The sequence below is a fragment of the Lampris incognitus genome, chromosome 12, assembly GCF_029633865.1.
Source record: "Lampris incognitus isolate fLamInc1 chromosome 12, fLamInc1.hap2, whole genome shotgun sequence".
Classification (NCBI taxonomy): Eukaryota; Metazoa; Chordata; class Actinopteri; order Lampriformes; family Lampridae; genus Lampris; species Lampris incognitus.
Genome location: NC_079222.1, coordinates 16,865,410 through 16,885,409, shown reverse-complemented (window position 1 = coordinate 16,885,409; position 20,000 = coordinate 16,865,410). Strand labels below are relative to the sequence as shown.

General features: G+C 46.2%; 1 protein-coding gene across 1 annotated transcript; it reads left to right on the top strand.

The window, feature by feature from the left end:
- The first annotated feature begins 4,434 nt into the window (after positions 1 to 4,434).
- Positions 4,435 to 19,691, top strand: zgc:73226 (uncharacterized protein LOC402792 homolog). The gene is made up of 6 exons (XM_056291068.1): positions 4,435 to 4,566; positions 6,840 to 6,990; positions 7,466 to 7,547; positions 7,710 to 7,783; positions 16,579 to 16,725; positions 18,764 to 19,691. The coding sequence occupies exons 1-6, from the start codon at positions 4,524 to 4,526 to the stop codon at positions 18,810 to 18,812; spliced, it is 546 nt and encodes a 181-aa protein (XP_056147043.1). The 5' UTR covers positions 4,435 to 4,523; the 3' UTR covers positions 18,813 to 19,691.
- Positions 19,692 to 20,000: the final 309 nt, after the last annotated feature.

Below are 20,000 nucleotides of genomic sequence, written 5' to 3'. Positions count from 1 at the left end.
CTACGCGAGCGGCTAACATCTAATGACATTCTAGGTTACGGTAAGTTAGCAATCAGTTAGCTCACGCTATCCGAACATGTAAATGCAGTATAAAAGGATGAAACTCAATTCATTTATCTAAAAAATAAGTTAGAATATATAATAAAACTTCATTATCTAGCAGTGAACTTACAGATTATCCCGCGTCAAGTGCAGTAGACGAAGGAAAAGACAGACGCACGTATCACTTCCCGCCCACTCTGAACGCTCGAACTAAAATGGCTGCCAAAACACAATTTACTTGAAACGTAAGTTTTTCTACCACTAGGTGGGAGTATTGACCGCAGAACTGGGAACAGAATAGTAAAACTACATGCAATAAACACATAACCTCAGCTTCCTGACACCGGTAGAGCATTAAAGCACTCGTTTGCTAAACCTATTTAACTCTATCAATAAATGAACTAATGAATATGAAAATATAATATGAGGGACAGAATACCATGGATCATTCCCAGCCCCCCTCCCCCTCCTCGCCTCTCAGATATCTCACACAAGCTAAGGATGCAAATAAAAGGGATTGACGAGATCTTGTACTGTGGCACCAAAAGTTCCCGCTAGGCCAAACAAAGCAAGGACAATCTCCCCGCAGTCAGCATTACAGGGCATGCTGACTACTAGGACCGGCTGGGTCCTTACCCCCCCCCCCCCTTTAGTTCATGTCTCCCTCTGCTTACTGAGTATGGACTCGGTGCTGCTGATACAGCCCACTCCAGACAACTCCGAGCTCTGCAATTTGTGTTTTGACCAGCGTGAAGAAGAACAAAGTGTACTTTAAGTGCACAGCTACTTTATCTAATCTGACTCCAGTTGTACACCAGCAGCCACCACCTGTCACAAAAAAATGGGCAGATAATACTCTTAACACACTAAATGTAGCGTTACTAAACATCAGTTCTTTGGCAGGAAAAACATATTTAATCAATGACTTTATCATCAAGCACAATCTCAATTTTATGTGTTTAAAAGAAACTTGGTTAGACCAAGACAACAGTGCCACAGCTCTTATTGAGTCAACCCCTGCCACCGTCACTTTTGTGAGCGAAACCAGAAGGCATAAAAAATGAGGTGGCGTTGCCATTCTGTTTAATTATTCACTCCAATGTAAGAAGATATCTTGTGGAAATGTTGCTTCTTTTGAATATGTGGCTCAGATGAAGTCCTCTTCTCAATTTATATTTTTAGATATCTACAATGCACACTTGTTGATGACCTAACTGAAATAATGTCTATAATCTGTATTGAATCTGACGGTGTAGTCATTGCTAGTTTAAACATCCATGCGGACAACCCTCAGGAAAGAGGAACTAAAGAACTGTGTTGTGTTCTCGATAATTATGGACTTACTCAGGATCCTGGCACACTCTGGACTTCATTACCTGAACATTTCTAAGGTTGTGGTGACTGATGTTGCCTCTGTAATCAATCCTGTGTTTTCTTTGGGAGTACTATCTCCATGCACACGAAGCTCAAACAGAGGTCATCACAAAACGACGTTTCACTGAAATGTTGGTGATTTATTTGGAACATGTAAATAAGCAGAGTATAACATGCAGATAAGCCATTGCCAATAATCTGACAGGTCTCCCTGCATGCACTTTCAAACAACCTCTGCAAATGATCCAGAACGCAGCGGCGCGTCTGGTCTTCAACCAACCCAATACAGCACATGTCACTCCGCTGTTCATATCCCTCCTCCGGCTCCCGCTAGCTGACCCCATCACATTCCAGACCTTGATGCTCGCTTACAAAACAGCAACTAAAACGGCTCCCGCCTACCTGAACTCCCCCATTCAGGTCTACACTCAGTCCTGCTCACTACGCTCTGCCAATGAAAGGCACCTGGCACTTCCGCCACAACGGGGTCCTAAGTCACCAGCCAGACTCTTCTCTTCGGTAGTTCCCCGGTGGTGGAACGAGTTACCAAACTCCATTCGGTCCGCCGAGTCCCTCGCCATCTTTAAGAGGAAGCTAAAGACCCAGCTCTTTCTCTAACACCTCCACACCTGATGGCATTAAAAAAAATCGCTTATGCACCCTATGCATTGCTTTTGTGCACTGCCTGTTGACACCTATGTCCTATCGGATTTGAACCTAGTTTTTTTTTTTTATTTGAACACTTACTCGCTTTGGATAAAAGCGTCTGCTAAATGAAATTGTACCTGTAGAAATAATTTTGCATCTGTGACACTAAATTGTTTCATTTGCACATACGCATTTGTCGCACACTATAGCCCTTTTAATCTTATGCCACAGCAAAATGTGAGTAAATAGAGTCAGTGTACCCACTCACATTAAAAAGTAATAGAAACTATCTCAAAGTCACAAGGACATGGCAATTTAAAAAATAAAAAATAAAAAAAGCTCCTTCTGTCCCAAAAGCAGGTAAAATGAGGCAGGAGAATTTCATGGCAAATTTGCAAAACCATGTCTTGGTAATGCGAAAGGCCTCCAATCCATCTGAATTTTATTGACTGATAAATCCCACTCAGTACTACTTCCTGTGGATGTAAAGCTTACTTTTAATATAACGCTGAAAATACTGTAGCGTTTTATTAGGAAACACACACACACACACACACACACACACACACACACACACACACACACACACACACACACACACACACACACACACACACACACACACACACACACACATTTCGAAACTTACAACTGAGCGTTGCTTTATTCACGGCTGTTGTCGGCCACAGCCGCGCCGTACACGTCACCAATAACCCGACTCACAGGTCTCTCCCTAGATCTGACCCACTAACCCTTGACTCGGCAACAATGTACCTCCCCCCGAACAGCAAAACGTCTTTCCCAACTATAACCTACCCCCCTGGTCAACCTGAACACGCTACACCCCCCCCCCCATTAAATTCCTCGACCACGATGACAAAGTCTCTAAACCTCGGACGAGTTCTTCACCGCCCTCTCGGTCGCCCCATAGGCTTCCTGTCCCCTGGTCAGTCCTCCCCTGGCTCTGGTTGCGGTTGCCCCGCCTCCCAATGAGTTGAGGTGGGCACTGGGGCTGTAGATTGGGTCCCACTTATTGCATCATCAGGGTTTGCTGCTACAACCTCCCTTCCCCAGATGTCAACAACACGGTTGCCCCCCCCCCCTCCACTCCAGTCGTCTGAGCGTTGCAAAGCCCCTTATGGCGCCAGTCGGTCGCGGTGAAGCATCATTTTGCGACCCCGTAGACGCAATTGTACCCGCTAGACAAACCTTTCCTAGCCGCTCCAAGATCAAGCAAGGCCCCACCCAGTGGCCGCCCAGTTTCGGGTACCGGACCTGCTTCCGGGTCGGGTTGTAGACCCAAACTAGCTCCCCGGCTGCAAAGTGCTGCTCCCTGGCACGGGGGTCATAATTCCTTTTCTGCCGCCCCCCCCCCCCCCCGCACTCCGCCATTGGCTCCGGGCATGTGCATGTGCGGTGTCCAAACGGTCCTGAAGCTGCCTGGCGTAGCTCAGACCTGCAGCGGCAGATGGCACATCCGGGGCCCGTCCAAAGGCCAGCACCGCAGGGATCCCCATTTCCATGCCCAACATGAGGAGAGCATGTGCATGCAGTGGAGTCCTGGACCGCAACAGTGTACCCCCCACCCCCCAGAACTGCAAAACATCCCCCCCAACTATACACAACGAATAATTATACGCCCCTGGTGAACCTGAACACGCTGCAATACATTTAACCATGAATAATGTATGTATGTATTAACACTATTTATAGATGTTCTCATTTCGAATAATTGCTGGACTTGCAGCCCTAAAATGACGTCAGAGACAATACTGTTTGGCCTGATTGCCTTGCAGAATAAGCCATTCAGGTCTCCCTTTTCACGAGAGGGCACTAAACACGTGACTGCAGGCGTGGCTTTACGTAGAGCCCATAATTTGTGCGTCCCTATAACAGTTAATTTGACCCCCCCCCCACCCGTAGCCTATATCGAGTTCATTCCCAGCCTTTTTCTTTTTTTCTCTCAAATAAATGCGATGATTAAAGTATCCCAGGTTTTTCCTTACTCAAAAAATTTCATTTAAATATTTGAAAGGGAAAAACTGGAAAATAATTTAAGCAAAAGGGTAGTCCAAAATATACAATACAGGATAACAAATGCTGTCCCCTCCATACTGGGTGATAGGGGTCTTCATTCGGGGGCTAACACTAGACAACAACCAGGACAACTGTGTGTTGTTGTTGCTGTTGCTGTTGTTGTTGTTGTTGTTTTGCCGGCTGGGCTGTAGTGTTTTGTTTACCTCTCCTCCCCTTACACGTGGGGAGGGAGGAAGAGAAGGGGGAGGTGGGGGGGAGCGGATTAGTGCAGCGTCGTTGACCGATGTCCCAAGACTACAACCTAACAAGTGACAGAACGAAGAGCGTTGAGCCGTGAACCCGGTTCCACCTGCTTGTCCTCGTCGATCAGTGTCAGCATCTCTCCGCGCGCTCCGACCACTCAGCCCCCTTCATTTTCAGCCATGTCCATGTCTGGCTCGCAGACACCAGAGGACGGACTCTACGGTAAGGACTGCTAGTGCAGCGATACGTCGGGATGTCAATGTCGCGTTATAACGTAGATCAGGGCTACGTTTGCTCAGCTGTCGTTCACGTTGGGTTGGTTTGATTCCGCATGTAGGCTGTGACCCAGTTCTCGCGCGCTCTCTTCATTACATAGCCGTAAAACCGGATCATTATTTGTGCTGCGTTTTTAAACCGTAATCCAAAAAAAAGAAGGGTGCATTGATCAAAGGGAAAGCTCATGAAAATTCAGTCTGCACTCGTAAAAAATATTAACTTTGTTATTTTATTCATTCGTTCGCTTGCCAGTTTATTCATTCATCCAGCTGCAGTGCTGCACAGTGGCTCATCCGGAGAGAACGGTATTAACCTAAATGACGGACTTGGAGCAGGTCCGAACGGATGCCACAACACATGGTGGCCCAGTGGTGGGTCACAGCAAGAAGGTCCTGGGTTCGAACCCGAGGGCGTCTCAGGTCCTTTCTGTGTGGAGTTTGCATGTCTGAAGTCTGCGTGGGTTTCCTCCGGGTGCTCCGGTTTCCTCCCACCATCAAAAAAGACATGTATGTTAGGGTTAATACTCCTGCCTGTGCCCCTGAGCAAGGCAATGGATAGAAGAACCGGAGCTGGTCCCCGGGCGCTGCAGCTGCCCACTGCTCCTAATACAACAGGATGGGTTGAATGCAGAAGACAAATTCCACTGTAAGAATATAAGGACACATTTCATTATAAGACTGTAAGGACCCTCGCGACCCTGATTGGATAAGCGGGTTTGGATAATGAATTAATGAATGACTATAATGACAACACAAAGTAGCTAAGAAAGAAAGCACTGCCGGTTTTAGTTGTTATTGTTGTTGCCACTGACACCGCCATTGTGTAAACGGATTCCATGACTCACCTGTTTGTATCTCTGTAAGCCAATTAAGCTGCAGAGATTTCCCGACGCATATAGCTCCAGTGTACTCGATGCCCATCGCTCAGCACGTGCACGATGTTTTGGGAAACATGTGGGGAAACCCATGTGGGGAAGAGGAAGGTATAGCTAAACTGTAGGCAAGGATTCAGAATCCAGTATTTTTTTCTTCTTTTTTGTATACTATGCAAAAATACAGTATGTAATAATACTCGGGTTAGGGTCAGGGTTTGGGTTAAGGTTGGGCCTAACGCTTAGCCCATATGGGTGTGTTATACACTACAAAACATCTATTTCACACAGCAGGATGACCGAAGCTACAGACGCATGCGTCAAGTTACAGGGCAGTGGTTATGTGATAACTCTGGAAAAAAATAAGTAGGGCAATGGCACAATTTTACATGGCTCTACCCCCCCCACCCCCCCTCGACTGCCATGCCCCCTCCCCCGGCTCTTTTCCCCTCTCGTACCTCTACCGTCAGCGCTGCTGATTTGTTGTTTATATTGTGTCAAACAAAATCTTGAGGAGATGAGAAAATACTGCGTTGCTGGGTTATGCTGGAGCAAGATTAAAAAAAACGGAATGTTGACAGCAGAGGGGGAGGGAGGGAGGGATGGAGGGAGAGGGTGAATGGCTAATCTCTAACAGAAATAAGACCTTACGTAAACGAGCGCGCTGTCAACCCAGGTCAGCCCTGCCCGTGCTGTTTGTTTGACTGTAGGCGCATGGGCGCACTTAGGCGTGCGTGCGTGCGTCCGTGTTGCACTTGCTGTTTCAGTTCATCCGTGTTATGAACTTACTTGTGTACGCGCACAGTGTGTCGGCGTGCGTGAGGGTGTGCGCCCGACGCACATCCTCGCGCGGCAGCGACGACATGTTGGCTGGCCCCCTGCCACTCTCACGACAACATCTAATGCTATAATAGGGACAGCTGATGGACCGCTTACAAGTCTTCTCACCAAATGTCAACACCCGGCATCATACACCTGCTGCTACACCTTACCCCATACAGGACCAGTTAGATAACGGTATATGGGGGAAATCCCATTAATAACAAACCTGTTTCATGACGCGCTTACCCATGATTCTTTTGCTGAGACCTGGGAACTGCCCAGTGATCAGCGCACTGTATGAGACTGGAAACAGCTTGTGATGCTGGAAAATCAAGTGAGAGAAATAAGCAGGTGACCAGCAGACGGGTCATTTTTGTGGTCGAAAAATAAATTGTAGTGATGAGGTATGATATGACTTGCTCCACCATTGTCTCCTCTGGACATTCACCAGAACCCTAACCCGACTGACTGCTGGGTTGATGCGGACTCTTGTGCACCCAAACTGACTGAATTGTCTCCTCCTCAGGCTCCTGGGTAGAGCTGGAGGAGCTGATAGCAGCCGTGAGTCGCAGGGAGAGTCTCACAGGACCACAGGACAGTGTGTCTTCTGCCCTGCAGGGAGAGCTGGAGAGAATCCTTCTGGAGGCACAGCTGGAGTGTGAGAGGACTAGAGACAGGTGAGGAAAATAAAACAGTAATAGAGAGAAACATTTATATCTTAATTAATATCCATTGGATATATGTAATTTAGTTGCATTTTCAAAGCTTTTTTTTAATTCATTGGTGTTTGTTGTTTAGACCAGTGTTTCCCAACCCAGTCCTCAAGGAACCCCTACCCTTCAGATTTTCTTTGCAACCCTGAACAGGTACCTGTTTGTAGTTATTCAACCAATCAGCAATGAATTATGTCAGATGTTGCACACCTTGCATAATTAAGTGCTGCGAGATGATTGGTTGAGTAAGTACAAGCAGGGCTACCTATGCAGGGTTACAATGAAAATCTGCAGGATAGGGGTTCCTTGAGGACTGGGTTGGGAAACGCTGGTTTAGACCATCTTACTTAGAGTCCTACTTAATAAAAGAGAGATCAGGAACACATGGGTGCATGTAAATATGGCACAATAGATGTAAATGTACATTTGTTTTCCATAGTCCTCCACAAGGGGCGACTCCTCAGACCAGTGGTTCACCCCGACCCAGTAGTGAGCAGGACAGCGATTGTGTCACCATACAGGTATTCCACTAATACACTGGAATATCAGGTCAATGTTGACCAAATTATCGTATTCTTTGCATTTCTTTAAACTAACAACATATTCATCCTACGAGCTTCTTTTTGCCCATGTCGCATTTCTTTTTGTCTTTCTGCTTTTCTTGTACTTTCTTTAAACCACAGGAGGAGGGTGAGCGGCGGGTGGACACTGACTGGGTGTGGGACTGGTCCAGTAGACCTGAAAATATGCCACCAAAGTAAGACTTGCTTCTTCGGAGACACTCCTCTTTGTTCTCGTTTCACGACAGCACCAGAAGAAAAACAATAGAGCTTTGACCGGTTAACTTGCTTAAATGTATAAAGCAACCGAGATTTTCCACAAACTCCAAAGAAACTCTTGAAGTTCTCCCAACTTTTAATCTTTTGAACCAAACATTACTCTGTATTACAAGCATTCCTCTGTCACTGTGGCGAACCGTGGCCCTGGACCCTGGGCCTTCAGTAGGACCACATGTGGCAATAAAAAAAAAATATTCAACATTGCAATAAAAATAATAGCCAGAGCCCTGTCACACGGCAGTTCAGCATATTAAAGGTTTCTTTTCCCTAACTGGCTTCACAACACACAAAGGTGATTCCGGAAAACCTTATCACCCAGCTTCTAGTATATCCCTCTGGTCAATCGTTTGCAAACACGCTAAACATAGTTTAAAGATGCCCCATTAGAACAGTAGACTTCAGCAAAAGTTGCATAATTTCGAGAATGAATAAAAATAGAGAAAACCAGCTGATTATTGAAAAAAGCTGCGTATCACCAACTGAAGATCACTTGAAAACAAAGTCCATCCTGCGATCCTTTTTAACAAAGTGTGTGATTGCTGGGTCGTACAGTTTGTCCTTTGGCTTCAACTCCATAAGAAGTTCTTTCTCAACTGAGATTAAAGCCAAGGCTGGCAGACAAACCTGTCCAGTGCTGTTTCTTGTGTACGTTTTTATCCTTTTCAGTGCTGAGAATGTTCTCTCCATGGAAGCTGGGGACACAGAAGACCAGGCAAGTGAGAAGGTGGAGTTTGGCATACTTTCGGTTAGTCCTTTTCGCTGGAGAAAGTGGAGGAGATCAGAAGAGCTCCGTCCTTCGAAGTCAGACATAGCATACATTACACATAGCTTAATCTTCAGATGGGATATATCGAAGTGGCACTCATAAATTTCGTCCAGACTGCAGAGAGCCATGTTGGGGAAGCTCTGCCTATATGCAGTAAACTGCTGTGGGTCTAGTAGAGCAAGAAACAAGAGTCTCTCGTGGTCTTTGAACCTGTCCCTCACCTGTGTGTGCAGGTTGTCCATTACCCAACTGTGTAGTTGTTGGTAATGAGTGCGCATGTCATACCGTGCTCCAGCCTGTCGCTGCCTTCTGGGTACCCCAGTCTCACCAACTGTTTCCTCATAGATGACATGGAATCTCACCTTCTCCCTCTCAATGGTGTCACAAAAGTCACCAATCCTCTTCAGACAAAACTGCATGACCAACACTTTAGTCTGCAGAATGTTAAACAGTACATCCGAATGTGCAAAGATGGAGTTGAAGGTAACCAGAAGGAAACAAAACTCAAAGTTAGACATAAGGTTGACAAAGCCAGCATCAAAGTCCTCGTGATGATCTACAATGTGCTCAAACACCTCTCGGAGCTCTTCTCTCCTCTCGTATACTGTGTTGACCAAGTGAGATGAATACGTCCACCATGTTGGGGCAACTCGGCGCTGGCATATGTCATCCAATAATTTTGTGCATTTAAGATGATCTTATGATCTTGAGAAAAACGCTGCCAGGCCACTGAGATGGGTAAAAAAGATTTTGCACTCCCTGAGCTTGTGAGATTGCTTCCTTTACCCTGGCCTGAACTCCATGTAGACCACAGGCCATCACCGCAGCTCCATCATAACACTGAGCAACTACTTTTTAACTGCATCCGACATCATTAAGAAAGGCAAGAATGCGAGATGCAACAGCCTCCACCCACTTGTTCGCAGTGACATCCTCGAATCTGAAAAATCTCTCCTTCCTGCCACTGTCAGTGATGTAACGTAACACAAGTGACATCTGTGCTGAGTTACTCACGTCGGTTGTCTCATCAACCATGACCGCTACAAATGGTGTGTTCGTCACCTCATCTTTCATTGCATCCCATAACACCTCAGCAGTGGCACTGATCAGGTCATTCTGGATTTTGCTTGGCGTACCAGCAAACACCTTAGATATTGCCAGGTGGCATCTCATCTCACTCAGTGGACAACATCCATTGCACGTTGTCCGTCTTGGGAGAGAGAACCGTCCTCTGTTGATCTCCCTGAGGTTTCTTCCCATTTTTTCTCCTTGTTAAAGTTTTTTTTTTTTTAGGGAGTTATTCCTTATACGATGAGAGGGTCTAAGGACAGGGTGTTGTGTTGCTGTAAAAAAATTGTAATTAGTGATAATGGGCTATACAAATAAAATTGACTTGACTTGACTCACTGTCATATTCAGCTAAGTAGTCCAACAACTCCAAATAATTCCCCTTGTTTGCCAATTTTCTGCTCTCATCGTGTCCTCTTAACGGTAGTTCCTGCTTCCCCAAAAAAACACCACAGTATGGATGAGACGTTTTCTGTTCTGTCTCACCTATGGGCAGAGATATGTGTCACTAGAAACTGAAATTTAATCATTTATATTTGAATTTGAATTGCTCAACTTGAATAAGTGCATTCAAAATCTGAATTTGAATCACATAATTTTAATTTGTATTGTTTAACTTGAATAATTGTGTTACCGGCTCCAAACCTAGGGGATATCCGGAGCGGCAGCAAACGATACACAGGCTAAATAGCACTGTGGATCTGTGAATCAAAAAGAGAGGCACGATGAAAATACGTTGTCACTCAAGCTCGCACCAGTTTATTACCGGTCTGGCTTAAGGAAGCTTTGCTCTCTTTCGTACTGATCCCCAGAAGCGCTGCAGCGCCACCTACTGACTTGGTGGTGTAAACCCACATTGTATTTTATCTAAAAAATATGGGCGGGGGGGTTAATTCTAAACTTTTAATGAAGGCGATTTCTCAATCCCTACACTCTCCCCTGCTTTCAGAGATGTCTCCGGACATCTAGAACTAAACAAGTCAACTGTCTAGCTGTAATGTCACGGTCCGTGTTCGTCAATGTCAGAGTCTCTCATGCCCTTTGTTCATTCAAGTCTTCCGCTTTGCGTCTAGTATGTCCACAGGTCAACATTACATTTGGTCCTAGTCTCCATGGGTGGTAGGTGGGCTGCCCTAACTGTTCATATGTAAACATCCCTCTGGGTCTCCCGGGCAGACCTGCTCAAGGGCGGCTTTTCCTCATCCCCTGACTCTGAGACAGATTCAACCACCATTCCAGGTTCCCTTTGAGTTCCATGGTCCATAGTATCATCCCCCTCAGGTTGTTTCTGAGCTCCCACAGCCGATGGCATATTAGCCGGTGTTGGTAATCATACTGACTCTGGACCTTACAGCAGAGTCATTTTGCTGTTGCACATCGCCGAACTCAGTCTCCTGACATGTTGGCTGGCATTCTGGTGCTGCAGCTCGAAGCTGACGGTGTTGCTCCCCCTGAGGTGATGGAACTCTAACTGTCTTCCTTTCACATACAGGTAGATGTTGGAAGTTGTTGGAGAATTCTTCCTCTTCCGCAGACTCATTGGAGTCCTCCTCTGCTGTCTCTCTGTCGTTTGTTAGTTGTTGTCTCCATCTTTGTGGTTTCTTTTGTCCATGACAGTCCTGTTCCTGCTCGACTGGCAAATCATTTACTGGCAGGAGGAGGTTATGGTGAAGCACACGGGGGGTCCCATCCCCGGTCTCTGTTTGAACTCTATACACAGGACTATCTCCCAGCCTTTCAACCACGCGGTGGACCTTTTCCTCCCAATACGCACGAAGTTTGCCTGGACCGCCTCTCTCAGACATGTTTCTAATGAGTACATGATCATGATCAGTTTTTTCCTTTCACTGAGCAACTTTTGCTGTTTTCCGAGGCAATCTTATAGGCCTCCTGCATCCGAGAAGCCCATTTCTGTGCATATTCCTGTCAGTCTTGTGCCTGCTGCTCAGGTGTGTGATCAAAGAGCAAATCGATGGGCAACCGTGGCACTCTTCCAAACAGGAGGAAGAAGGTTGAGTAACCCGATGCTTCATGGCGTGTGCAATTGTAAGCGTGGACCATGTTTGGCAGGTGATCTTTCCGCTCAGCCTTCTTTGTCTCCTGCAGGGTGCGGAGCATCTGAAGAAGCGTCCTACTTAGGTGTTCAACAGGGTTCCCCTGCGGGTGATAGGGGGTGATTCGAGAATGGGCAATTCCCGTCAGCTGCTAAGGTCGCTGGAATAGTCTGTTCACAAACTCCCGGCCTTGATCGTGATGTAGTTTTTGAGGGTACCCGAAGCGTGGAATAAAGTCATAGAAAATCTTCTCCAAGATGTGACAAATCAACAAGTGGATGCCACTTATCTTTTGTCGTTTGCACATTTGAGTGTCTGTCTTTCCCTTTGCTCATATTAGTCTGTTTGTCTGTACTCAACTAAGCTGAGCATGTTTGGGCAGTGGGTTGGGGTGTGGGCTCAAAACTCAAAGTGGGACACTTGACTGGTTTCACATCAATGACTTCTTCGAGAGTTCCAAGGATTGTTCTCTGTGCTAGATATATATCATGCCTAGTGGAGCTCTGAATGGGGACTAAAGTACATTTTGCTGACCCACAAAGAAGATCTACTAGAGCTGGAAACAGCTCTAAACCGTCAGGGTGATTATTCTCTGGACTAGGCTGAAACAACCTTGTGCCACCCTCTGGCCACCCCCTAACCTTGCATCTCACTTCTCTGATTTGGCCTGCGGGAATAGTTAGACCTTTCTTACTCACTCTTACATTACACTGGGGTGGTGTCTCCTCAGGGGCCATTATCTGGAGAATAGAAACTAAGGCATCCACTGTGTTCTCAGTGACACTCAAAGCTTCTTTAAGTATAGCAGTATCAACCAGCCTATCGCCCTGCCTTGCGTTTTCTTTGATAATCTCTGCGAGGACATTGCTACCTAGTAGGGGATGGTTACAGTCCCGACTGATCACTATTGGTACTTGGATAGTCACATGTCCATGATTCACATTACAGATCTGAAGGTCGATTTCTGCCCAACCATCCAGGGGAACCTCTGTACCACTCACCGCTGAAACTTCAAGTGGTTGGTTGGTAAACAAGGATGCAAGCGGCTGGATTTTGACACTAGGCAATTTTTTCTTGAGCCATTCTCTCCCCACTATAGTCACTTGAGCCCCAGAGTCCAACAGCATTTGGAGGGGGACACTGTTGATTGAACAAGAGACCATACATCGCTTTCCAATAAGGTGGGCTACACGTTTCCTTGAGGTTTGCTGACACTGTGTGTTTCGATTAGTTGTTTTGACCTTTACTGGGGGCCTCTTGCTGCTGAAGATCACTGGCTGCCCCTTTCCAACGACCTCCCCCCGTTTCCCGACATCCTCTTCTGCAGACAGCCAATGGCTCTATGTCCTGCTTGGCCACAGATAAAACATTAGTCATTGCCCCTACCCTTGGACTCAGTTACTGGTGACTGGGGACATTTCATAGTTAAGCCCGGGCCTCCGGACGTAACATTTTCAGTGGGTTTCGCCATCTGGGCCATGTGCTTGGTTAAAGCGGACACTTGTGCTGTCAACTCCTGAATAGCAGCACAGTTAGCCTGTAACTCAGAGTCGACTCTAGTCTGTTTAGTCTGGTCAGTCTGTTCATTACTGTCATGTTGAGCTGCACTAACAGTCACTGGTCTGGTTTTGGCTGTTGTACCTAGGCGTTTTACCCTCGCTTCTTCTTCTTCACTGGTAGAATTGGTGACCTGCTCTAAGAGAAAGTCATCACTGACCTGCACGTCTGAAACAAAGGGCTTTAGGTCATGCCTGACATGGCTATTTCTCTCATTTAACCCCTTGTAGAGTGTGTGAAGGAAAGTGCCCTGCACAAGCTTTTCATCATAGCTGAAACATGCACCAAGCTGTTGTGATTCAAAACGAACTTGCTGCTTTAACCCCATAACTCTGTACAAAAACTGTTTTAGGCTCTCTCTGTCTTGCTGTCTGGCATTACTTAACTCTTGGAACAGCTCAGTAACATTTTTATCTCTTATATGGGAGCGGAGAAACCGCTTCAAACCATCCACTGTGAGGCCATCTTTGTTGGTTAACATCTCCCTGAATACACCAAGTTTAGTTATTTTAAGTATGGTTCTTATGACGTCTGTCTCACTAAACCCTTCTCGCAACCCCTCATCAATCTGTTTACCCAGACTATTATATGACATGTCAGAACCTGCATCAGAGATCTGACTACCATGCACCTTAAACTCTGTGCGTGGAAACAGGGCAGCCACATCAGCCAACCTTACCACCTGATCCGTGATAGCGGAGATTGAGTTCACATGACCCAGGGGAGCACTCCCGGCACCGTTGAGGCTGGACTTGGCTGGCATCAGCATGGCGGGACCTCTGGCTGGTGTGAATGGAATGGTGGGAATGTCTCTCTCCGTGATGGTTGGGTGTGTGAAAATGTCTCTGTCCAGAGGTTGAATGAGTGTGGATGTCTCTGTCCATGGAGGATGGGTGTGTGTGAATGTCTCTGTCCGTCGAGGATGGGTCTGTGTATGGTTCAGTTTCCATCAGGAGGGGGGGGGGGGGGCTGGCTAGCTTCAGCCACTCCGGTGTCTTGGGCTAGTATCACCCCATTGATCATGTCACCAACAAGGAGCAGGTTCGCCATACCTTCATCTTCCATAGCTTCCAGCTTCTCACTTCTGACATAATTAACAATCAAGTCATAGAGTTCTGGTTCACATAGGTCTTTAACATCACAAGTCCCTTTGCCATCACCAATCACACTTGCAACAGCCTGTATCTGACTGGTTCTCAAATCTGAGAGTTTCTTCTGGATCTGGAATATCAGCATTCGCCGGGGGTTTACAGTTGACATCATGACTTCACACCTGTGGCTATGGCTCTCTGGACGACGCGTGTTGTAGCAGTCTTCCCTGAAGCTTTGGGCACAGGATCTCTTCGTCACAGTTACTACTTCCTCAGCTGGGCGGTGCTAAATCCCGGACGGGCCCCCAATTGTTACCGGCTCCAGACCTAGGGGATATCCGGAGCGGCAGCAAATGATACACAAGCTAAATAGCACTGTGGATCTGTGAATCAAAAAGAGAGGCACGATGAAAATACGTTGTCACTCAAGCTGGCGCCAGTTTATTTCCGGTCTGGCTTAAGGAAGCTTTTCTCTCTTTCGTACTGATCCCCAGAAGCGCTGCAGCGCCGCCTACTGACTTGGTGGTATAAACCCACATTGTATGTAATCTAAAAAATAGGGGGGGTATTCTAAACTTTTAATGAAGGTGATTTCTCAATACCTTACAATTGCATTGGAAAAACTGAATCTGAATAGCATAATTTGAAACTGAATTTATTAGTTGGGAACTGAATTCCAATAAACTTGAAACTGAATGTAATGTTATGAAAGTGAATTAATTTGCTCTGAAACTGTTTGATCCTCACTGAAAGTAGAGTTGAATTTTCAGTGAGAATGAGGATCAAGGCTGACTCCAGACATTTTGCGACCATTTTTTTTCAAGGTGCGAGTGATTATTTTCAAAGTGCAACTACACAATTAATGGACGTTTAGAAAAAAATAATATAGTTTTTCGCTTTCAGACTTAAACTGTTTTGATCTGATCTGATTGTCAAATCATATGCTGCTGCGACAAACTGGAAAAGTTAAATCTGGTGACTAACATACTCATACTCACCTTCTGGTTGTGTGCAATGGTCTCTCTCCGCTGTTACTCACTCAGCTGCTGGTCAATACGTGTGTTTCCAGATGTTTTCAGAGAAACACTGGTACGCAGGTGTCCGGGGGTGGACTGATGTTTCAGAGCTGCTTTAGTTAAGCACCTCAAATTATTAAATCCCGTGCTGGACCAGGGCCCCTTGTCAGGACTGAAAAGCAAGCAGTCCCAGCAGTACAGCATGTTGGTGCGCAGGCTGCCCGTTAGCCGCGGATAGCGACTGTAGCTGCTAGTTTGTAAATGCCTCTGGTGGTAGCTCTTGGTAGCTTGCACCAATCCTGGCATGGCGGGTGATGGTCGACCTTTCTGGATGATTTCTAGTTTTTCCTGAAAAGGCAGTCTAGAAATTGGAGTTTCTATTAATTCAGCCGCACGGCCTTGTTCTTCGCTAACTCCCGCCATTTCGCTGCTCTCTAAATCCTTCGTTGTCGTCTCTTTCTCCCCTGGCTTGCTCACTCATTGACTACGTTCGCTGGTCGCTTACCAAATTCGCGAATACCCAGAATATGTCGGGATATTGTCCCGCCCACAACTCAACAAAATATGATTGGCTAAGGCAACTGTCAAAATCAAATTCATACCCACACCGACTTGATTTACACAGGCATTCGGTTACAGCTACCAAAGGTCCTGGCACAGGGGAGCCTCTGATTCACCCAGATACCGTCGGAAGAAAAATTGTAATTGGTCCATTTCCCGTTTCATTATATTAACCCACTGTTTGCCAAGACATATTCGTCCAAGTTTATAGCGATGATCTAGAATTATTACCATTATTTCAGGAGTAAAAAAAAATTTCAATATTTTTTCTTGGGTCTTCACTGAATATCTTGAAGGTCCAGAGGGTTCCCCTTTGCCGTCACTGCACTATCTACTTTTTTATTTTAATTTGTTCTTGCTTGTAATCTGCCTTATCATTTATTATTATTTATAAGCCCACCGAGGCACATTTGTAATTTGTGATAATGGGCTGTACAAATAAAATTGACTTGACTGTTTTTATTTGTCTTCTACCTCTCATCATTGACTCCCAACTCTCTCTCTCTCTCTCTCTCTCTCTCTCTCTCTCTCTCTCTCTCTCTCTCTCTCTCTCTCTCTCTGTGTCTCTCTGTCTCTCTGTCTCTCTGTCTCTCTCCCCAGAGAGTTTGTTTTTCAGCACCCTAAGCAGCAGGGTACCCTTAGTGTAAGGAAGACAGATGTGATGAAAAGAGGAATATTCTCTTCTGACGTTCTCCTCATCCTCGTTCCCTCACTGCTGGCGTCACACCTGCTCACACTTGGTGTTGGGTGAGAGACACACAAACACACACAACCTTACATATACAGATATCAAGATAAACTTGCCGTGATAATTTAAAAGAATACAATCATGATTTTCAATATTATCTCCGTTATAGGGATAACACTCCATTAGCATTAGTCTCTGAAAGGCCACTGAAATTGTGAAGTAAAATGTCGGTCAGAAACGCAGCCGTTACATGGCATTTGGTGGATGACACTATTATGACAATTATATCAGTATTATGGCTGCTAATGGAGAGTAATTCCTACTATATATATATATATACACACACACACACACACAAACACAGCCAAAATTTTAAAACCACCTGCCTAATATTGTGTGGGACCCCTCGTGCCACCAAAACAGCTGTGACCCGTCGAGGCATGGACTCCACAAACCTCTGAAGATATCCTTTGGTATCTGGCATCAAGAAGTTAGCAGAAGATCCTTTAAATCCTCTATATTTCTAGGCAGGGCCTGCATGGATCGGACTTGTTTTTACAACACATCCCACAGATGCTCGATCGGCCAAGGCAACACACTGAACTCTTCATAATTTTTTTCAAACCATTCCTGAACCATTTTTGCAGTGTGACAGGATACATTATCCTGCTGAAAGAGGCCACATGGAATACCATTACTATGAAGGGGTGTACTTTGTCTGCAACGATGTATAGGTAGGTGGTACGTCCATCCACCCATTATCCAAACCGCTTATCCTGGTCTCAGGGTCGCGGGGATGCTGGAGCCTATCCCAGCAGTCACTGGGCGGCAGGCGAGGGAACACCCTGGACAAGCTGCCAGGCCATCGTAATATCCACATGAATGCCAGGACAAAAGGTTTCCCAGCAGAACATTGCCCAGAGCAGCTTGACCTCTTCTCATAGTGCATCCAGGGGCCATCTCTAAACGACATACACGCACCCGGCTGTCCACATGATGCAAAAGAAAATGTGATTCGTCAGACTAGGCCACCCTCCTCCATGTTCATGGTCCAGTTCTGATGCTTTTGGCGGTCGGCAGGGTTCATCGTGGGCACTCTGACCGGTCTGCGGCTACGCAGCCCCATAGGCAGCAAGCTGTGGTGCACTGTGTGCTCTGATACCTGCCTAGCACAGCCAGCATTAAGTTTTTCAGCAGTGTGAGCTACAGTAGCTCTTCTGTGGGATTAGACCAGACGGGCTAGCCTTTGCTCTCTACACGCCTCAGTGAGCCTGGGCGCCCATGACCCTGTCACCGGTTCACCAGTCACCCTTTCTTGGGCCACTTTTGGATGTTACTGACCACTGCATATTGGGAACACCCCTCAAGACCCGCCGTTTTGATTATGCTCTGAACCAGTCGTCTAGCCAGATCCTCAGATCCTTACGCTTGCCCATTTTACCTGCTTCCAAAACATCAAATTCAAGAACTCACTTCATTTGCTGCCTAATATATCCCACCCCTTGACAGGTGCCATTTTAACAAGATAATCGATGTTATTCATTTACGGGGTATCCGGGTAGCATAGCCATCTATTCCGTTGCCTACCAACACGGGAACCGCCGGTTCGAATCCCTGTGTTGTCTCCGGCTTGGTCAGGCGTCCCTACAGACACAATTGGCCGTGTCTGCGGGTGGGAAGCTGGATGTGGGTATGTGTCCTGGTCGCTGCACTAGCGCCTCCTCTGGTGGGTCGAGGCGCCTGTTCGCGGGGGAGGGGGAACTGGGGGGGGGGAATAGCGTGATCCTCCCACGCGCTACGTCTCCCTGGCCAAACTCCTCACTGTCAGGTGAAAAGGAGCGGCTGGCAACTCCACATGTCTCGGAGGAGGCATGTGGTAGTCTGCAGCCCTCCCCAGATTGTGGCCGGATACACCTGAGGAGAAAAAGGGAGTGGGGAGTGGGGAGGGGGGGGTTGTTATTAATTTACCTGTTATATATATAGCAAATGTTGAAAATCATGATTGTTTACCTTTAATGACAACATTGCAATCTGTTATCAATGTAATGAAAAAAATGATTGTTTTTATATATCCGAAACTTCTTTTTCTCTTTTTAGGATCTACATAGGGAAGCGATTGGCCGCCTCCACAACCAGCACCCTGTGACATGTGCTTTAGGGCGACGCTCCCATTCACTGAAAGCCCGGCCAATAAGGTCGCAGTTGCCCTCTCTATCGCACTAATTTTGCCCCCCTCTTTCTTTGTCATGGGGCAACCATAGGACCCTGCCTTTCTGTACCTTTGTCTCTCTCACCGTACAGCTGTCTGTCTGTCTGTACATCCAGCAGTAGCACTGTGCCTGTGTGTCTGTCAGTCAGTCTGTCTGTCAGTCTGTGCTTGTCTTAGGCCTCCAGGGGGGTGGATGTATGCTGACCGACGAGTAGTACTGAGGTTACTTTTACTCTTCCACAGAGTAACACTGATCCCACCCAAATAAAGCAACGTCAGAGAGAAAAGGATTTTCAAGATACAAAAAAAAAAGAAAGAAAGAAGACACAGATCAAAGAAGGTTCAATCAGTTCGTCTGGATACAATGTTTATTGACACGTATGTGTCAATAAACATTGTATCCAGACGAACTGATTGAACCTTCTTGGATTTTCTTATCTGGGTTATTGAGCACGCATCAAGACAAGAAGAAATAGAGTTGTGTCCACATAGAACCAATAAAGCCCACTTGTCCCTCTGAACTCGACATGGCTAGTCGGGGATACCTTATTTGTTTGTAATGACAGAGAGAATGTATGGTACTCTGTTTACCTTTAGGGAAATGAATGAACTCATTGTTGACGGTGTTGAACTTTCACCAGACTGATGCGAGACTTGGAGAGCTTTTGTTTTTTTGTTTTGGCCCTAATTTTCTGAAATTATTGTGGAAGGAAATTGTTAAATGGTTGATTCCCCCAAATGAGTGGCTCGGATTGTACTGTTTTTCGCTCGAAGCATTTGATCCCTGACTATAACAAATAACGATCCCATTAAACTTCACTCCTCACAACTTCAATGTGTTTCTGTGGAATTCAAACGCTCCCCGACATGCGAGAGAATCACTGAATCGTGTAGTTTTCTGGCAGGATAAGCTTCTTGGACAACCGGCTCCGCGGCCTTGACATACCGGTGTAAAATAACCAGACACAATCTCTGCCAATCATGGCTCCCCCTCCCCCCCGCCTGATGGGCCTCTCACAAATCCTTCTGTTCGCCTTTGTCAGTCTTTACCTCTCAAAAAAATCTTCATTTTCTTCTTCTTTTTAACAAGCACCCGTTGCTGTTCTGTCCCATCAGGGATTTGGA